Raw genomic sequence first — 21,578 nt, forward strand, 5'->3', positions numbered from 1 at the left:
TAGAAAGTGCCTGTAAGATATTCCACTTTCTGTTGGTCCTCGAATTTTAAAAAATGCTTATGGGAAGCCAAACAATGAACCAAGTATTCTCATCAACACACGCACATACCCCTCTTGGTCTACTCATAATGTGTTTGCAGGATGAGTAGCTATTGTTTTTAAACCGAATTAAAATATTTTGGTTATTTGAATGTGTAACTGGTTTACTAGACTGTCTCAGCTTCCAATTGTTTAAATAAGGAGCTCACTTTTTAATCACGAGTTGAGTATTTTTTTCCAGCTCTTAAATAATATCTCAAACAGATTCCCTAACCTTTCCATCATTTTCAGTAGTTAAACTACATTCTAGTCCTATTAAGAACTACACTCTGAAGCTAAAGTTTCTCCTTCCCTTACAGCCAGCTGGACTTTGGGCTCTGAGGACTGGGATCTTAATCTGTTGTTTAAGGCCTCCAGGACCCTGGAAGGAAATGGAGCGGTGGGGTGGGGCAGAAGGAGGGGGCACAGTCTGTTTCAGAAACTCCTTTACTTATTCCTCCTACCCACCTGTTCTTCCTGGCTGTGTGAGAGGACAGGGAGGAGGGACGAAGAGGTGAGAGGCAGGGAGGGAGGAGAGAAAGGAGAGTTGGAAGTTTGACGCTGGTTTTTGGGCAGATGGACTGTCCTCCTGTGACATCCAAATTCTGGGTCCCTTGTGAAGCACAAGTATGAGTTCTTTTTGAGACCCTGTGGGATTTTCTTCCACTGGCCCATAACGTGAGGTGAGGTATCAAGTCTGGGCTTACCCCACTCCTACCAGGCCCAGCTCCGCCAACCTCACTCTCCTGGGACGGGCCAGCTACAGTTGAGTGAATTCCAGGGAAAGGACTCAAGCTTGAGCGACTTTCCCAGGGACCTCTTGACCCCAACCGAATGATGAGAGAGATTGTACTCCAGTCCTGGGCCCTCTTTCAATTTTGCTCTTCTTAAATAACCTCTTCCTCTGTTTAAATAGACACAGAGTAGACCAGCAAGCCTGCTGCCTGAGCGAACTAATACCTAGAGAATGAACGGAAGGCAGATCTTTTTTGCAGGAGCCTCCACACTCTACAGATGTTTATTCTGACAGTTTGGATTCCTAGGGGGCATCAGGAGGACAGCACACCTCCGCCTCCCACTGCAGAGGATAGAATTACCTCTCAGCCCTTAAAGGTTTTACCAATTATTTCTAGGATTTCTCCTTCCTTGCATTTCCCTTTATCTTTTACACACTGAAATGACATTTGGGGGCAGCCAGAGTACTTGAGATCACTTAATAAGTCCTGGGAGAAGCTTAACTCCAAACAATGGCTGTTTTCCTTAGAATAAGAGGATACTTGTGCTTATTTGTTTTTAATTTAAAGACCTACTTGTCAAGTCTATAGTAGAAGAAAAGTAGTACTCAAAATCCTGCTAGTTATATTTTACATTATATCTAGTGTTCTCTGCAGTCTCCTGGCAGGTAAAAGAACAAAACTCCATGTCAATGAATAGTATACTCTTAAATGTTCTGGTCTACTAGGAAACTTTTAAAATATTTTTACATTTGAGGTAGACTTTCTCCTTTTGTGGATTATTTTAGGTCAATCCTAGGAGACTTATTCCCCTCCTCTCTTTTGTAAAGTCTTCTCAAATATTCAACTTCCCACAAAGACTTTGTGGCAGCAACTGGAGTCATAGCTTTCTGGAAAATACTATTTATTTTTATACTTAGGGGAGATTCAAAGTTTTTTGTGCCATAGTGGTATAATTTGCACAGTTTTATTGTCCTACATGGTTCTGTGTAGTTTTTTGGAGGATGTGTGAACAGTTTCAGATGTAGACAGCTCTCATCATCTTAGCGACATAGAACTTTCCCCCAGCATTATTTTTTTTAATTTTGAATTCTATTACCTACTATTTCAATTTCAATTAAAAAAATACATGTGTGTAATCTTAAAAGACAGAGAATAGTACAAAAAGTTGTGAAAATAACACCCAAAGGAATCAAAAGTATGTTTGCCTTTTCACCATCCCCAAATTCCTTATCCCTTTCTTCAAAGGAAGGCAATGTTAAGAATTCTGTGTGTAAAAAAAAATAAATTAAAAAAAAAGAATTCTGTGTGTAACCTTTCTATACAGATATATATGCATGCACATTTATGCAGATATATAAACACACATATATATATAATATACAGATATATAACACATATATACAGATATATATTTACATTTATATATTTATGTGCACACAGAAATGTGCATATACACAATATGCTTTCATATGCATACTATACAAATGAGCACATAGGATGCTATTTAGAACTTCAGTTTGTTGTTCTCAACATATATTTTATTAACATTTAAATCTATACATATAATTCTTTCTTCTTATTATTATTTTTAAAGATTTTATTTATTTATAATGAGAGACACAGAGAGAGAGGCAGAGACACAGGAGAGGGAGAGGCAGGCTCCATGCAGGGAGCCCGATGCGGGACTCGATCCCAGGACTTCAGGATCATGTCCTGGGTTGAAGGCGGCACTAAACCACTGAGCTGCCCAGGCTGCCCCCTTTCTTATTATTTTTAAAGATTCTGTAGTATGGTGTTTTATGGAATCATAATAAATGTATAATAAATATGCCTGGCCTTACTTTTGAAAAATATAGTTTATGCCTTGTGTTTTTATAATAAGATGCAATGCCCTTGGGCCTTAAGTACTAGTTGCATAAATTGTGGTAAATTCATACAATTGGATATTTATGGAACTGTTAAAAATGCTAAAAGTGAGGCACCCGGGTGTCTCAGTTAGTAGAGCATGTGACTCTTGATCTCAGGGTCATGAGTTCAAGCCCCACATTCAGCATACAGTATACTTAAAAAAAATAAAATAAATAAAATAGAATAGGTGCTGCTTGTGAGTATAGAAGTATGACTGTTTTTATTTTTATTTTTATTTTTTTATGACTGTTTTTAAATAAAGAAATGAAAATTATAAAACTGACTTGACAGAGAAATATGTTCATATTATTTTCCCAAGAAGGTAACAAAAGAGTATGTGTGGGAAAATGTCACTTTAGTACAAAATATGTATGTTAATATATACCTTCTCACTTTTACATATTACTCATAGACACACTTTGCCAAAGAACAAAATATAAATAATGGTTCTTTCTGAATAACCAGGTTATGGTAAGTTTTATCATATTAGAGTTTGTGCAATGAGACTATATTGATTGGGTAATAAAAAATAGATATAATTATTTAAAATATCAATAAAGTGAAAGAAGCATCGGCATGCCTAGCTAGAAAGTACATCAAGTATTGCGTCAATGAAGACATGTCTCTCAGGAGTATTGTTCTTCTCCTAGGTCAAGACACTGAAGAAGCAGGGAGTTCCATGTCCACTCTGGAAAGGTCATTGGCTGCACGTAGAGCCACTCGGGCCAAGCTTATGATTCCTATGGATGCCCAGTCCAACAATCCTGGTGGGTAAAGATTGGTACCACAGTGACACATGAAATATTTTCTGTTTTCATCTTTTCTGTATCAAATTAGCAAAAATATTTAGAGTTTTCTCTGTACTTTCTGGGTAACTGAACAAAATGAAAAATCACTAAAACTATATCATTTATAGTTGAAGTCAGATTTGTACTTATTGTATTTGTTGTATACAGTCCAGTGGACTGTCTGTTGCAAGACAGATGGCTACATAGTTAAGGAATCATAAAAAATATGAATTGAAGATCTGAAACTTCTGTCAATCTTACTGGTCTCAGTCTAATGATCACATCTTCATAGCTTTCTTATGTGTGCTTTTTTAATAGGTCCAATTTCCAGATTTAAATAATCTAGTACCCTTGAAGCAAGTGTTAACAGATATCCACTTACTACCCTCTTCTTGTCAAAGGTTGCTGTCATATTCCCACATTAACTGAAGATATTAGCACACCTGGGGTCACTTCCTTTCCAATTACCTCTATGATTAATCTTGGCAATTATAATATCCATGCAGGTAATTCATCCAGTGCCCTAGACTGTTTAGTTCCTTTATGGTACCTGCAATGATATTGGCTCCTTCCCACCTCAATTCATCAATTCACACTGTGTCACCCACTAAAGCAATCACTGTAACCCCTCAAACCTCAGTTTCTATTATCCCTTTTTCTATGACTTTGTTTCTTTCCTGCTCACCTATTTTATTGCCTTCTTGCTAACAATTCGTCAATCCCACCAAGACCTCCAATCCATTAACTCTGCTACCTTCCCACTGTCCCTCATTTGCCTCGTGTCCTCCAAACTCAACTGAGAATTCAGAGTCATTTATCATCTCAGTCCCTTGCAAACACTCTCATCTCCCCTGGTCTTCCTTTCCCATTGTATGAAATGAAAGAAAGAAAGAAAGAAAGAAAGAAAGAAAGAAAGAAAGAAAGAAAGAAAGAAAGAAGAAAGAGAAAGAAAGAAAGAAAGAAAGAAAGAAAGAAAGAAAGAAAGAAAGAGAGAGAGAAAGAAAGAAAAAGAAAACCTCAACCCTGATTATATTAGCTCCACTACCAGTTCTTACCACGTACCCTAACAGCTGGTTTTATCTGGAAAAAAACACATGACTTGCTTGGTGAGCCTTAATAACCACAAATCCAAGGCAAACAAGCAGCCATGTTTCTGGAAATGCTACTCATTTCTCTAGTTATTCATTGTTTCAGTTTTTTAAATGAATGTCTTATATCTATTATATTACCAAGAAGAGAGAAACACTGAGAAACGGCATCCTTATACTTCCATCAAATCTATTTGATGTGTTTGTGCTCCTATCTGAAGCCAGTTCTTTCCTCTGTTGTCATCCTTTCTCATCCACTTGGGGACCCTTGTAATTATCCCTTCCCTGGCCTGCGTCATCCATTTTCTCTCTTCATGGATACTCCAATGGGCATACAAGCATTCTATCACAACCCTTGTTTCCAAACACCCTCATTGGACCACTTTCCCCTCCAACTAAAGCTTATCCCTCTCCCTTCCTGAAAAGCTCTTTTAAAATGTGTTATACCCACTTTTTCCTTTTTGTAATCTTTGTAATCTTCCTTATTAGTTTGAATGATATTTCACAGTTTCGCTCCACTGAAACCACAGTTGTAAGGTGATCGATAATCTCCACATTGCCAAAATAAGTCATCAATTTTCAGATGCTTAGCAAAATTTGACAAAGCTTCTCACTTTTTTCTCTTTTCAAAACTCTAGTTTCATGATCTTTCATCCAAATTTCATTACATCCCAAATTTAGTCTTTCATCAATCCTATAGTTCTTGCTAATAATACCTGTTGAAAATCCAGCCACTCCTTCCCATCTCTACCGCTCTGTCCTAAGCTATGGCCACCACCAGCTGTTTCAGATTATAAACTATAGCTCTAAGCTTGTAACTAGTCTCTTTTCTTTGGCTCTTTCCCCTATGGTAAGTTATCTAAAGAGCAGCCTTTCAACGTGTGAATTAGATCATGTTACTCCTCTTGACTTCCCATCACATGTAGAATGAAATCCATGATTTTACCCTGTCCTACAAGGCCCCAAGTGATAAAGCCTCTGGGCATGTCCCTCACTCCATCTCCTGCAATTACTTTTATCCGTTTCAGCCTGATAGCCTTCCTCTAATGTATGTGAATAACACACATTCAAAATCAAGGACTTTCACTTGCTGTTCCCTTTCCCTGGAATTTCTTTTCATAGATATTTACATGCCTTTTTCTTAATTTCATTCAAGTCTGTGTTCAGTGGCTACCATCACAGTTCTTCCATAACCATTGTCTAACACAGCACTTTTGGTCACTCTCTCCTCTATTCTGTTCCATTTTTCTTTATTAATGTGCATGGCCATCCTGCTTGCATCTCTGTGTTTATTTATTATGTTTCTCATATTGTAATTTCTATGAGGGTAGAGATTTTGCCTCTTTGATCATCTCATATCCTCAATGCTCAGAACAGAGCCTGATGTAATTGATAAGCTCCAATGGAGACAACTTAGGTGAATGAATTAATGGTTGCTTCTTCCTGCTTTACTATATGTCACGTTCCCTCCATGTTCTAATACAGCTCTCAGTTTTACTCTACTAAGTATAAAAACTCTTATGGCATTTATGATGAATTCCAACTGTTCAACTCATGGGTTAGATATAATTAGTATTCCTATTTCACTAATAAGAGAACTGAGGCTTAGAGAGTTTAAATACCTAGGTTTTAGTCATCGCACAACTAAGTAGCAGAATCAAAATTTGGACTCAGAAAGTCTGGCTTCAGAGTTCTGAGACCCTAATCAACTCAGCTCCCTGCTGTGGTACTTTGTGAAGACACTGTCCTCTCATTCTTTTTACTATGCAGAGAGGCACTGTACCCTGAGCTGCCTCTCTTTTCCCCTTCAGCTACTTTCCTCTTGTAACAAAGTTATTTCTATCTGGACTTATCTTCTAGAGTTTTCTTCTTAAAAATCATTGTGTTTCATGTGTCAACTCTACTCAAATTAAAAAAAAAAATCATCTGGGCAGGCCAGGTGGCTCAGCAGTTTAGCACCGCCTTCAGCCCAGGGTGTGGTCCTAGAGTCCCAGGATCGAGTCCCACATCGGGCTCCCTGCATGGAGCCTGCTTCTTCCTCTCCCTGTGTCTCTGCCTCTCTCTCTCTCTCTCTATCTCTCTCTCTCTCTGTCTCTCATGAATAAATAAACAAAATCTTTTAAAAAAATCATCTGTGGACCTTTGCATTCTATGTATAATTTCTTTATCCAATAAATCCCATTTATTGATATGATTTTTCTTCCAAAATATCTTTTCAATGCCTGGCCACCTTCCTATTCCCTAGAGTCATATTTTAATTTTCTTCTTTATTACCTCATACCTGAACTGTCAAAACAACTTCATAATGAGTCTTAGTCCCTTCTAGCATCTTCCATACTCCCATGCATCCTGCTTATCAGATGTCTTCCAAAAACAACTTAATATCGCATTTGTTCCATAAATTTCTCCAAAGGCTCCCCACTGTTTACCAAGAAAAAAACAACTAAAAACCACTGAGCATCTTACATCTGAGTCTACATTTCTAGTTTCCTATTCTTATGCCTAGGTGGATGGATGGATAGATAGATGAATAGATAGATGATAGCTAGCTAGCTAGATAGATAGATAGATAGATAGATAGATAGATAGATGAGATATAGAGATATATCCAAGACTCCTGCCAGGCTAGACTAATTGCCAGTCCATAACTATGCATTGCCCTTTCTTTGTTTTTCCCTCTGGACTTATCTTTCATTTTGGAATCACTCAGTGGCTATCTCTGCCTAACAAAGTTGTATGCATCAACTTCAAAGCTACGCTCTAATGAATTCTTTCTTTTCTGAATCTTGTATCCAGAAATGATGGCTTCCTTTCTCATGTTTGAATAGCATTTCTCTCTACTACATTTGTGGCATTAATTACACATAGTTCTACCTCATATGCTTAGGTATTCTAGACCAACCCTTTCCTCTTCTAACAGGTTGTGAATTACTTCATGAAGGGGAGGGAATGTATCCAATTCATCTTCACATTCATACTTGTATAGCTCAATACTAGCACAAAATTGGTGCTTGCTAAATATCTGTCAAATGACTGAATGAATAAGTAAATGCATTATAAGAATGCCTTGTATTTGTAATATACCAGTGTGGGACTTCTTAAAAAAAATCAGTTATGGTTAAAATACCTTCTAATCAGATTTTATGGTATATTAAGGACAGTTAAAATTGTTTTCATTAACTAGGAAAAGAAATAATGAGCTTAGAAAGAAAGAAAAATGAAATCTAACAAATATGGAGAATTTCTGAATATTATCCATTTGCTAAATACTTTGCTAATTACTATTTCATTAAATCCTCATAATATTATTATGCGGTGAGATTATCTCGATCTTTACAGATAGCAAACAAAGACTCACACAGCTTACTGACTTGACTTACTCTTAAGACACACCTAGGCAACCTCTTAACTTCTATGATATACTGTTTTTCCAAGGATAAAGATGCCTTGCATGCCTTGTATTATTTATATCCTTTCTTTAAAAATATTTTTTTGACAGTAGCATCTCCAATCTACAAACATTAAGACTAAGGTTCTGAGAGTATGAACCCCAAACCCGTGCTCATCTATGGCCACACCAGCCTGAAGGTGCCTGACTCGTCCCAAACCTGTGCTTGATCTGGCGATCACTTTGTGCTGCCTTATGTTGTCACCTGGAGCTCTGAGTTGCTCTTTTTTATTGCCTAAAACAACAATCCTAACAATCCTTTGTAGTGAGTGTCTAACTCTACAGGAATGGGGGCCCTCAGATGACCAGCAATTAATTTTGCTGTTATTTTAAAAATTATTATATGTTGCAGGTACATTATTTTAAACAGTTAAATATTTTTACATAAAGATGCTTTGACCCAGCAATCCCATTCTTATACCTATTTTGCTCTTGGGTATATACCCAGCAGAAATGTACAATACGTCCAGTAAAAGACACATACAAGAATGCGTGTGGCAATAGTGCTCTTCATATCACATCTTCATTACATCGTAACATATTCACACTGTGGAAAGCCATGCAACAATGAAAATGTAGGAACTAAAATGCCACAAACGATAGGGAGGATCTCAGAGATAAAAGTTAAGACAGAAACCTAACTGGGTGGCGCAGCAGTTTGGCGCCTGCCTTTGGCCCAGGGCGCGATCCTGGAGACCCGGGATCGAATCCCACATCAGGCTCCCGGTGCATGGAGCCTGCTTCTCCCTCCGCCTGTGTCTCTGCCTCTCTCTCTCTCTCTGTGACTATCATAAATAAAAAAATAAAAAATAAAAAAAAATAAAAAAAGAAACCTAACACATCTGTGTCATTAACTTACGTAAAATTTAAAAGCAGGCAAAATAGTCTAGGGGGTTAGAATTCTGAATGAGGTTACTCTGGATGGGAGGCGATTAGTGGCCAGAAGAGACCATGGGGGGCAAGTTCTGATAATGTCCTATTTCATGCCCTGGATGATGGATACAAAGCATTTCACTGAGCACTTCTTCGAATATTCTAGTTTTCAATAGGTGTGTTACACTTAAATAAAATTTCAATAAGAAATGAAGAGTTGATAGAAAATATATCTTTTGAATTAACTTTGTCATATTATATTCTTTGTCATCTCCAGGCTCTGTGTTGGTAAAACTATCTAAAGAAAGAAAATGACTTCAACATGTAATCAAAGTTGATTTTAAAATAAATTCTTAAGCTTTCTGATAAATAAAATAAGCTCTTTGCAACTGACGTGATTGATATGCCTTAGATTGGCTCTGCTGAGCAAATTGTAGACCTGTATCTTGGCAGAGCAATGATTTCATGTAGAACAGTAGATAGATTTTCTGATGGCCCCACTTGCAGTTATTTAGATTTATCAAGTCTTATCTATCGAGTCTTGTATAAACCACATCATAGCACCATGCTGATTTCTAGTCACGTGTATGAAGATGTTTGCTGTTCCACTTAAGAATCATTAGTTTTGTAAGACTATTTTTCCTCTCTTCCTTGACATTTCTCATCATGCTCTATAAAATGTAAATTAGCAGATCAAATATAGACTATCTGAAGTGCTTCTTCGTTCTTAAAATCCATGAGGGAATGTATTTAATTTCATTGGAGTGCAAAATCTGTTTATTTGTCTAAGATTTGTGAACTTATTGGTTGAAAACATTATGTGGCATATGTTGCTCCTCACTCCTGAACACATTTCACAGCTAAGTAAGCTAATGCTTTTGAGAAAATACCAGCCCAGGGCACAGGCAAGAGAACCCAGGTATTTTGATTTTCCGATCCAGTGTGCTTTGTTGTAAAATGGAGGCAAAGGCTGACTATTTTTACAATGGCCAAAGAATTATACTGCAAATGAAATTACTTATAAGAAATCAGAAGCATCAAGTATAATTTTCCTGAATTTGTATATAAGAGTCAGATGCTGGGTTTCCAGGAATCAGACACCAACACAGAGTTTTGAATACAGGCAATTTATTAGCAAATGCTTTCTGGAATAACACCTGTGAGGGTAAGGGATGCAGGGTTTGGAAGAGGGAGAGATCAAACTGGTGGTGCAGTCAAAGGGGGCTTCAGCTGATCCTACAGCTTGTTCTGGTGCTGGATCTTCCTTCAGAGTTGTCCCCAAAAGAGGCTTGGTATAATCTTGGATGAGCAACTTCTTTGGCTGAGAGCAATTCCTGGAAAGATATAGATTGACTTACATTTCTAGTTATTTTATTACTTGATGAAACATAAGTATCTGTTTGATCTTGGATCCCCTTTTCATTTTCAGCCTGTGTTTTCAACTGGAAAATGTGGGAGGAGAGGACAGGAATCAGAACTGGGAGGGATATAGATTGAAGCAGATGACTTTCAAGATCACATTAGTTAGAAAATTCTGATAATTTAATATATGAGAGTTTGTTAGCAGAATTCTCTTGAATTTCCTTTTTTTTTTTTCTGTTTCCCTGTACATCTTTGAGGGGCGGAGGGGGCACATAATATCAGCTTTTAAAGGAAAAAAGAAGTCTCAGAAAAGTAGCCCAAAGCATTTAGTAGAAAAAGTGAGGCAAAGGAAGTCATACAGTTTTGCTTTTGTGATAGCTTAGGAACTGCTTATGACCACTGGTTTGGGGCTTTCTAGAACATGTCCTTTGAAAGCCAACTCTTTTTTTTCCCCCATTCCCACCATCTGCTTTAGTCACTTGATTGCAGAACTCAAACAGTGGATTGGAGAAGATATTGAGAAGTGAAGTAAAGCTGCATAAGAAAAAGCAGATTTTATTTATTTATTTATTTAAGCAGATTTTAAAAACTAGAGTTCCGTTGGATTGAGGTGCTCTACTACCAGAAGGCCATCTTGTACCCAGATATGAGAATAAGTCTCACTTCTGAGACATTTGATTCTAAGTCAGAATCCTTGTGTGATGGGTGCTTGGGTGGCTCCGTAAGTTAAGTGTCTGCCTTTGGCTCAGGTCATGACCCCAGGGTCCTGGGATCAAGTGCCTCATCAGGCTTCCTGCTTGGTGGGGAGTCTGCTTCTGCCTCTGCCCCTCCCCTCTGCTTGTGCTCTCTCTCTCTGGCTTGCTCTGTCAAATAAAAAAATAATATCTTAAAAAAAAAAAAAAAGAATCCTGTGTGAACCTTGCATTCATGGTATAAGAAACCAGTATCTTAAGACTGGTCCCCAGCTTTACAGGTTCTAAAACTGGCCTTCATTCCATCTCCCTACAGCCCCTGTGAATGCCCACAGCTAATCAAGTGTGGTTTTTTTTTTAGGAGTAATGAATGAAAACTGCTGTTCTAGTACCATCGTAGACACCAACACATACTAATTCCCAACTATTCAGAATTGCGGGGGGCAGTGGCAAAGAAAGAGAAAGTTAAAAGCTCATTTAAATTCCCATTAGAAATGATGTCATTGTCTAATGTGTATGTGATTCCAAATAATAATTTGATCATTACATTATTGAGATCAGTTTTTGTTCTTTGAGTCTTGAATGGCATACCTCATTCCTCTTCTTACAGTGAATTTCTGCAGGTGGCAGTATTTTTTATGTACCTCTTAGCTCCCACAGGGTTGTGTAAATGGCTTTGTGTAAGAGTTGTTGATGAATGAGAATGAAAACCCAGAGGTTGTTTCCTGGTAGTTCCATAAGCAAATGATTTGTTAAATAAAATTAATTGATTGGTAATTCTAGTGGATTATCAAAATCAGCAGGTCAATAGGATTATGCAGACAAGGTCAAGATATGGCTGTTAAGCTCAAAAAGGTACCTCTGGGAACCACACAATTGTGTTATTAGGGAGGATTTTGCAAGGCAAAAATGGCTTCTCAGAGATATTGTAATAATCAAGAGTATTTCCGATGAAGAATTGGTAAAGGTAGAGAATTTTGGATGATGGAGTACAAAAGGAACACAAGCATAGCTTTTGGAAAGTTTTCCTAGAACAATATGAAAAATAAGAATCCTTTACTTTTTAAGATTTGTGTCACCTAATTCTTCTTTAATTCCTACTGTCAGAGATTTCTACAACAGACTACACCATCTTTGATTCCAGGACCTTTCTCGTCTGAGTAAGGCTTTCGTCGGGCAGTCCGGGGTCACTTGTAAAAGACTAAGGCAGATGTTCTCTTAGTGTCTCGAGAAAGTCACTGTCTGCAGAAAGGGGAGCAGTGTGGTGCCTCAAGCTCCTCTCAAAGGATTCCTTTGGACCCAGATCAGAGGCTCCCTTTCCTGTGGTTTCATCTTGTCTGAGACTCATGGTGTCAAAACGTACAGTCAACTGTGTACTATTTCAGATTTCCAGACTCCAGAGCCATTTCTTATTTGAGAAAATTTAAGTTGGGAAGGGTCAGATAGATGTGAGCCAGGCTGTAGGAGGCTCACAGTGGACTCTGATCTCAGGACATCTCCATAGTCACCCTACGGCAGACCCTGGTCCGGTCACCTCCACATCAAACCTCATTTTTGATCTGGCTAAGCCAAAATAAATGAGGCTTTCCCTTAGCTCATAAGGACCCAACGAAAGTCTGAACCTAGATTTTGTTTTATTATCATAATTCCAGTTATTTTCCTCTGCCACAGGAAGAATTGTCCTATCTAACCTCAAAAACTTTAGCATCATATTTCCCTCAGGTTCAAATTTGAGTTAAAACCTACCATTTAGGGGCACCTGGGTGGCTTAGTGGGTTAAACATCTGCCTTTGGCTCAGGTCATGACCCCAGGGTCCTGGGGTCAAGCCCTGCATCAGGCTCCCTGCTCAGAGGGGAGTCTGCTTCTCCCTCTCCTTCTGTTCCTCCCCTGCTCATGTTCTTTCTCTCAAATAAATAAATAAAATCATTAAAAAAAAAAACCTATCATTTAGTTACCTCTTCTTCATGTATTGGACTCTCTTTACTTGAATGTAAAACAGGATGTTTTGGCTTTTTATAGAACTAATTACATTTTTGGCTATGGCCGTAATTTTCAGCATCTTGGTGAAATATTTGGTTTATCTTTTAAGTGGTCATATCTTAAACTTTGTGGGTTTTTTTAAAAAAAGATTTTATTTATTTATTCATGAGAGACACACAGAGAGAGGCAGAGACACAGGCAGAGGGAGAAGCAGGCTCCACTTAGGGAGCCCGACGTGGGACTCAATCCTGGGACCCCGGGATCACAACCTAAGCCAAAGGCAGACGCTCAACCATTGAGCCACCAGGTGCCCCTAAATTTGGAGTTTTGTGGATTTATTTATTGAGGGAAGAGGAGGGACAGATGGAAGAGAGAGAAAGAGAGAGAATCCTAAGCAGACTCCACACTGAGCCCGACATTAGGCTCAATCTCATGACCTTGAGTTCATGACCTGACCGGAAATCAAGAATCAGATGCTTAACTGACTGCACCACCCAGGGACCCCTAAATTTTGGGTTAATTTTAGCAGATTTATTGGAGTATAATTGATATTTACAAACTGTGCATATTCATTGTATACAATTTGATAAGTTTGGACATATGCATATACACATGAAACCAGCACCACGATTAAGGTAATATAACCTATAAAAGGGGTATTTTAAACAGCATTTCCTTTACATGAAATTTGGCTCAATCTTAGGATCTGTTGGATCTTTGCAGATTGATAACAACAACCGGCATTTTTAAAGCGCTGACTCCTGACCCTCCACTCTTCTGTACTTCTCTGTGGATAATCTCTTGAATCCTCACAGCCACACCATAAAGTTAGTACTTTTATCATCTCTGCTTTAGAATGAGAAAACTGAGAAACAGTGACCTTAAATAACGTATTTGGGTTAATGCATAGTCATCTATTATCACATAACACATTACCTCCAAAATATAACAACCTACAATAATCACTCATTTTCTCATCGTCTTCTGTTGTGCCCACAGGTTTGCCAGCATGTCCTCAAGACACGACTCCTGGCTTCCCCCAGGATGAGTGATCTAAAAGAGAGAGAGAAAGAGGGGACAATCTTTTTATTTTATGTCTTTTTTTTCACATCGGAAAACGAATTTTAATGAATGCTTTCATAAAACAATGTCATCATTCAGAGAACAAAGTTTTGGGTTTTTTTTTTAATTTTCTGCTTAAATTCAATTTAATTAACATATACTGTATTATTAGTGTCAGAGGTAGAATTTAGTAACTCATTATATGCATATAATACCCAGTGCTCATTATATCCAGGGCCCTCCTTAGTGCCCATCACCCAGTTACCCCATCTCCCTCCCACCTCCAACAACTCTGTGTCCTGTAATTAAGAGTCTCTTATGGTTTTCCTCCATCTCTGCTTTTACATTATTTTATTATTTCTTCCCTTTTCTATATGTTCATCTGTTTTGTTTCTTAAATTCCACGTAAGAGTGAAGTCATATGGTATTTGTCTTTGACTAACTTATTTTTCTTAGCATAATACCTTGTAGTTCTATGCATGTTGTTGCAAATGGCGAGATTTCCTTCTTTCCGATGGCTGAGTAATATTGCATGGTATCTATATACACCGTGTCTTCTCTGTCCGTCCATCTGTTGATGGACATCTGACTTTTGGCTTTTGTGGCTACTGTTTGTGGACACTGCTGCTTATTAACATTGTTGTGAAGTTGCCCTTTCAAATCACTATGTTTATAGCCTTTGAATAAATAATAAATTGCTGGGTTGTGGGGCAGTTCTATTTTTAACTTTTTGAGGAACCTCAATGCTGTTTTCCAGAGTGGCTGTACCGATTTGCACTTCACCGACAATGTAAGAGGGTTCCCCTTTCTCCACATCTTTGCCAACATCTGCTGTTTCTTGAATTGTTCATTGTAGCCATTCTGACCCATGTGAGGTAGCATCTCAGTGTGGTTTTGATTTGCATTTCCCTGATGCCAAGCGATATTGAACATTTTTTCATGTGTCTGTTGGCCATTTGTATATCTTCTTTGTTACCTGAATTTGGAAGTGGAATTTCTTCTGCATTTGTGCTGCATTCCATTGGTCATCAGACCAACCCTGGTGAAGTGTGGCAGGGAAATCCACAAGGATGTGAATACCATGCAGTGGGACCCAATCAGAGGCATCTCAGATACTGGTTGTAACATGTACTCACTACCAAGTGCCAGGGCTAGATCATGAACCCAGACGGTTTGACCTCATTGCTTGGGCTCTTATTACCACAATGTTAAGAATAATTGCAGAACACACATTTGTGAATGCTCATACTTTTCCTAAGGGGTACTTTGGTGGAGTTTGTGGATATTCCATGACAACTGCTTGAAGAACACCTGTAAATGTGAAGGAGATAAAAATATTTATCAAGGGCATTAGACACTAAATTTCCAAAGAGTCCAGATGATATACAGGTCATTGCAGAAAAGACATGATAAGGAGAGGCAGAATGAGAAATCATTTAACTTAAATTCTTTTCACTTCAAAATATTACCTTTGCTTTTATTTTTCTGCTGCTCTGCTCCCCTTTGACATATCTCTAGACTTTGTCAAGTACTATGTTGAGATACCTACAGAGGACTTTATTTCTTAAAATTGTAGCTTAAAAAAAGAAATCTCTACTTTAGATTTCCTATAGGTTGCATTTAGTGCCAACATTTTTAAGAATGTTGTAAAAGCTTTCCAATATCAATGTGCCCTGTTCAAAGAGCTAAGTAATTTGGTGAGGGAATTTCTTCTTGAAAAATCTTTGTGCATCAGTATGAGATATAAATTCAATTGTCAGCAAGCTGTGTCAGAGCAGATTTCTTGTCATATTTGGCCACAGTGCAGAGATTTATTGAAAATTCTTGATGATATCAGTTTCTGAGTTGTTTTACATAAACATAGCAATGTAGTGAATGCTTTGAACTGTAGTGTGAGAGAGAAAGAAATAGAGAGAGAGAGAGAGTGTGTGTGTGTGGGGGGGGGGGCTCTGGCTCTCAAAACTGACATGTAGGAGAAAAATACCAAAAGGCATTTTAATACGTAGTATTGTATCCAACTTACTTTAGAATGATTATTTCTTCAACAACTGTCTTATAAGTAGGTGTAGACTTCTGTGCCCTTTTAGAAATGAATCATGTATCAAAATTCTTCAAAAACAAAGCTTTGGAATACAGACTATTCTATTTCATGTCAGGGAATGGAACAGTGGGAGTTATTGAGATGCAGAAACATACAATAGATTTATTATTTTTTAAAGAACGTTTTTTATTTGTGAGCCGTTTGTACCTAGGTCAGTAGTGAAAATGCAAAACTTAGAAAGGAAAATTTCTTTCTTCAGTAATGAAAGACTTAGAACTGGAATATAGATGTAGTCTCTTGGGTTCTTTTAGTTCTCTGATTTTATATTCTGTGACTTGCCAAATTGTTTTATGTTTCTCCATTCAAGTTTATTCAGCTCCAACCAGGAGATATTTAGGCAATTCTTTTTCTAAATGTATTATAAAATATTGGTTAAGTTCAAATAATAACATTGATAAGAAATGTGCAAAATTTGTAGGGTGGGTGCCTTCTATATCTAAGGGAACTATCATTGTCACATTTATTTATGGGTAAAAATTGTCAACACAAAGACAGCTTTACAATCTGGCAATCAACATTAAAGACTATGCATTGATCCCATTTGATCAATAAGATGGGTAAAATCATTAAATTGACTGCCTGGGAGATTGAGAGTTTAAGTTTTCTGAATATAGACATTATGTTATCATATGGCTCTGACTTAGAAATGTTTTCAAGTCCATCATTATTACTATTATTACTATAGTAACTGTACACCCCAGGAAACTAAATGATACATCAAACCACTTAAAGAGTCTCCAGTGGGTTAAAATGACAGATTTCTAAATATTACTTCTAGAAAATACTTCTGATTAACTCACTTGAAAAACATGAAGTATCTCTAGCACTGTAGTGTGAGAGATACAAAGACTACAAAATTATAACCTCTTTCTTTAAGGAATTTATAATCTTTTTAGCTGATATCTGGCTTAAATCTCTGATTCTTTTTCCAATTTTCCCTGTCATCTTCTTTTCTTTTCCCTTTTCTGGAGTCTGTTCATATGTTTGTTTACCCACAATTTACTCTTTATAAAATGTCTTTATAAGACATTGTGCTACATAACACTTATTGTCAAATTTTCATTCAATTCTTCCCAAAAATGATTTAGAAAACTTTGTAGCACCTCAAACATTTTGAATTTAGCATTTAAAACAGTTTGTTATAAATACCTGTGAAGGCTATGATATCTTTGGCATAATGGAGGAAAATATACACGTTTCTCTTTGAACTAGTACCTACAGTTCACTTTCCCAACAGAATAATTAGAAATGTCATCTATCTTTATCTTTTATTGATCATATATCTTATTTCTTTGCAATACAATATGTTTATAAACTGAAATTATTTGTCTATTATTATAAACTATGTGAGCATAAGTTTATGTTTAACTGCTGGATTTTTTTTTCTTTGGTATTCAGTTAACATTATAATTAATACCTCTGCACAATAGTGTATAAAATAAGATTTTATTAGAATTTTATCATTTAATGACAAGAATGAGGCTTTTTCTGTACAGTAATTGCATACATCTGTGGATGAATGTTACATTTTGCATAAATTCTATTCCAGTGTTTTATTTATCTAAACACTGAGAAACTTTGTTTGCGTATATGTGTGGGTGAGTGTTACAAAATGAGATTTTTATAGCAGTCACTCAATTTGAACTTCCAAAATTATGTGCTAAAATCATACTGTGAATTCTTATCTGAAGTTATTTTTTATAATATTTAATTAGCTTGATAGTGTCCTCCAATTATGCTGGAAGTAAAAATTTTAGAAACTGCCTGTCTTTTAAAAGTATTTGTTACTCATTCAAGTTACTTGCTTTCTCATTTTTAAGAGGTACATCTATAAAAAGCTTTACCAAGACTTACAGAGTAATTATAAAATACATCTGCAATTTTTTTCCACCAAGAGGTACTTTATATAATACCGTATATTATGACAGGATTGGAAGCATTGAAATATCACTTACACTGGTACCAATATAATTTTTAAATGTTTTATTCTATTTAAATCTTTAGAGTTTGTATTCAATTCATGAAAAACACCCATCATTTACCCTACTTAAAAAAGCTAGTCCTTACTATGAAACCAATACTTTTTAAAATTATTTAATTCAAATAAGTCTTTACATTTCCAGGAGTATTGTAAATACACTGAAAAATAAATTCCAGAATGCAACTTCAAAATCTATTTTACTAAAAGCAGCCCTTTTGATTTTAAGTGCTGTATATATATTTAATGTAATTAATCTACATTTTAAGTTAGAAAAAAAATGTTTAAATCTATACGTTGTTTCTAACTAATTTAAAATAATGCACTATAATCTGTATTAATGCTGATGAAGTTACTTATGTAAGAAGCATATGATAAAAAGAAAGGTTTTCCTTTGGTAAATGTGCATGCCCATTCATGTTAAACTCTGGTAATTGGTATTAGAATGTAATTAAATAAAAATAATGCATATAATAGAAATGACATTATTAATCTAATGGACAGAAATATACTGCAGAAGTTCATTCCAGTAGCTAGTTTATTTTTTTTATTTTTTTCGGTGGCTAGTTTAAATTGTATTTTTTTGTTAATAAGAGGTAGGCAATACTAAACATTTTGTAAGATGATGTAGGTGAAGATAGATTACAATTAGAATAAATATTTTATAATGTGACATAATTTAATAGATATTGAATAATGGAATTGAATAATGCTCCATACACCTAGGAAATACATTGTGGGTTTAAGCCAGTATCACTGAAAATGTTTGATATTCCCAGACAACATTAAGTTATATTAAAATTAACGTGTCACTAAACTGTACTGTTTTGCTATTGGAAGTCATTTTCTTTCCATTTAAATAAAAATCCTAAGTATGACGATTAAGACTATACCTTGCTTTTCTCTCTCCAGACTATCTCTCAAGAGCATCACATTCTTTCACAGAATTAACAGAAAATTCCCATTTCTGTAGCCCACTGTACACAATACATCCAGTTTCTGAACAACCCAACATTTCTAACACCATAGTTCTTGCTTTGGAGAAAGAAAAAGGCAAAAGCAAAACAAAAGCCAGGGAGCCTTAAGGTGGCTTTATGGTGGCTTGATATATTCTTTCTTTCTTTGAAATCCTGGGAAGTTTGAAATCTCAGGGTTATGCCTTATAGTAACCACTGGAGGAGTGAGCTGTCTTTTAAAGTAAGAAAGAGACTTTGTAGAAACAGAGGCAAGTAAAGGGGCCTGCACGGTACTAAGAAGAGCATGCATGGGTTTGAAGATATGAAACCTTAGCCCTTTCCTTTTCGGCTTGTTCTGTGGTTACATAAGATAAATAATAGTAATGACACCAATGTCTTTGTTTTTGCAGCTGTCGTGAGTGCCATCCCCGTGCCCACCCTGGAAAGTGCCCAGTACCCCGGAATCCTTCCATCTCCCACGTGTGGATACCCCCACCCGCAGTTTACCCTCCGGCCTGTGCCATTCCCTACACTGTCAGTGGACCGAGGTTTCGGAGCAGGAAAAAGTCAGTGTAATGCATTTTCCTTTCTTTTTACTATGAATAAGAACAAATGAATAATAACCAAGGATGTCTCGTTGAAAATATAGCATTTTGACATTCTCATCTCTTGGAAAAACTGATTTGCCTCTGCCCTGGGTCAGAACTGGAGCAGAGTCAGTCCTTTGGATCCTACCACATGCTTTTGGACTGATTCTCTGGGAGTCTCTCCCCGGAAACATTCCACAGACCATATGGGAAGCTGTGGGAAACAAAGGTTAACTGGTTCAGTAAAGCAATGATGTGACGGGTGCTTGAAATTAATGTGTTCCGTCAACTAGGAAATTAATAAGCAAGTGACTGTTCTCCAACATATTCTTGTGTAAATGTCTGTTAGTCATATTTAGAGGTGTCTCATTGATTCCCAATGAACCAAAACTTAAATGAATGTTTTAGCTTTCTTTACTTAAATCATTAAGCAATATCTTCTGATTTTTAAGTAATAATTGTTGGAGAAAGGGATTTCCAAAGGAGTGTCTCCTTTGGTTTTGTTTATTTACCTTTCTGATTTTAATGAGATATGGGTGACATATAATATTGTGTAAATTTAAGACTTACAGTATGTTGACTGGTTATGCTTATGTAATACAAAGTGATTACCGCCCTAAACTTCTACAGTACCCCGCTCATGCCACGTAATTGCCCTTTCTCTTTTGTGGTGAGAATGTTTTAATTCTATTTTCTTAGCAACGTTCAAGTAAATAAAATAGTATTATGAGCTGTGATCATTATGCTGTACATTAGATGCCCAGAACTTAATCATCTTATAACTGAAAGTTGGTACTCTTTGACCAACATCGCTCTTTTTTTCCCTACCTCCCTGCCCTGGTAACCACAATTCTAGTCTCTATTTTTATGAGTTTGTCTTTTTTAGATTCTATGTATAAGTGATATCATATAATATTTGTCTTTCTATTCCTGAATTATTTCATTTAACATAATGCCCTCGAGGTCCATCCATATTGTGGCAAACAGCAAGGGGTCCTCTTTCTCATAGCTGAGTAATATTCCATTGCGTATACGCCACATCTTCTTCATCCGTACGTCGGTTGATGGATGCTTAAGTTGATTCCGTGTCTTCACTATTGTGAATAATGCTCCAATGAGCATGGGAGCATGTCTATTCCTTTAAGATCCCGTTTTCATTTCCTTTGGGTAAATACCCAGAAGCGACATTACTGGATTATATAGTAGTTCTGTTTTTATGTTTTTAGGAACCTTCATACTGATTTCCATAGTAGCTGTACCAGTTTACACTGTTGGCAACAGTGCCCAAGGGTTTTCTTTTGTCCACATCCTTGCCAACATTTCTTTCATCTTTTTGATGATAGCCACTCTAACAGATATGAGGGGATATCTCATTGTGGTTTGATTTGCATTTCCCTGATAATTAGTAAGGTCAAATACCTTTTCCACATATTTGCTGACCATTTATATGTCTTCTTGGTTTAAAATGTGTATTCCGTTCTGCACATTTTTTAATCCAATTTTCTTTCTGTATTGTGTGAATGTGTTACATATTTTGGATATTAATCCCTTGCCAGATACATGGTTTGCAAATATTTTTCCCATTCTGTAAATTGCTTTTCATTTTGTTGATGGTTTTCTTTTAGCTGTACAGGAACTTTTTAATTTGATGTAATCTCATTTGTTTGTTTTTACTTTTGTTGTCTTTGCTTTTTGGTGTTAAATCCAAAAAGTTATTGCTGAAACCAATGTCATGAATATTACCCTTTATATTTTCGTCTAGGACTTTTATAGTTTCAGGTCTTTCTAATATAGTTTGAAATCAGGAAGTGTGATGCCTCCAGATTGCTCTTCTTTCTCTATCGCTTTGGCTATTTGGGGTCTTTTCTGGTTCTGTGCATATTTTGGGATTGTTTGTTATACTTCTGTGAAAAATGCCATTGGAATTTTGATAGAGATT

General features: G+C 36.6%; 1 protein-coding gene across 4 annotated transcripts in view; it reads left to right on the plus strand.

The window, feature by feature from the left end:
- DCC (DCC netrin 1 receptor) overlaps positions 1–21,578 on the plus strand; it is a 1,087,624-nt gene that overhangs the window by 1,027,822 nt on the left and 38,224 nt on the right. For all 4 annotated transcript variants that reach the window (XM_025997616.2, XM_072757871.1, XM_072757870.1 and 1 more), the window contains exons 25-26: positions 3,374–3,490; positions 19,463–19,618. In XM_025997616.2, coding sequence (XP_025853401.1) covers positions 3,374–3,490; positions 19,463–19,618 — 273 coding nt within the window. The remainder of the gene's footprint in view (positions 1–3,373; positions 3,491–19,462; positions 19,619–21,578) is intronic.

Source organism: Vulpes vulpes, chromosome 5 (genome assembly GCF_048418805.1).
Source record: "Vulpes vulpes isolate BD-2025 chromosome 5, VulVul3, whole genome shotgun sequence".
NCBI lineage: Eukaryota > Metazoa > Chordata > Mammalia > Carnivora > Canidae > Vulpes > Vulpes vulpes.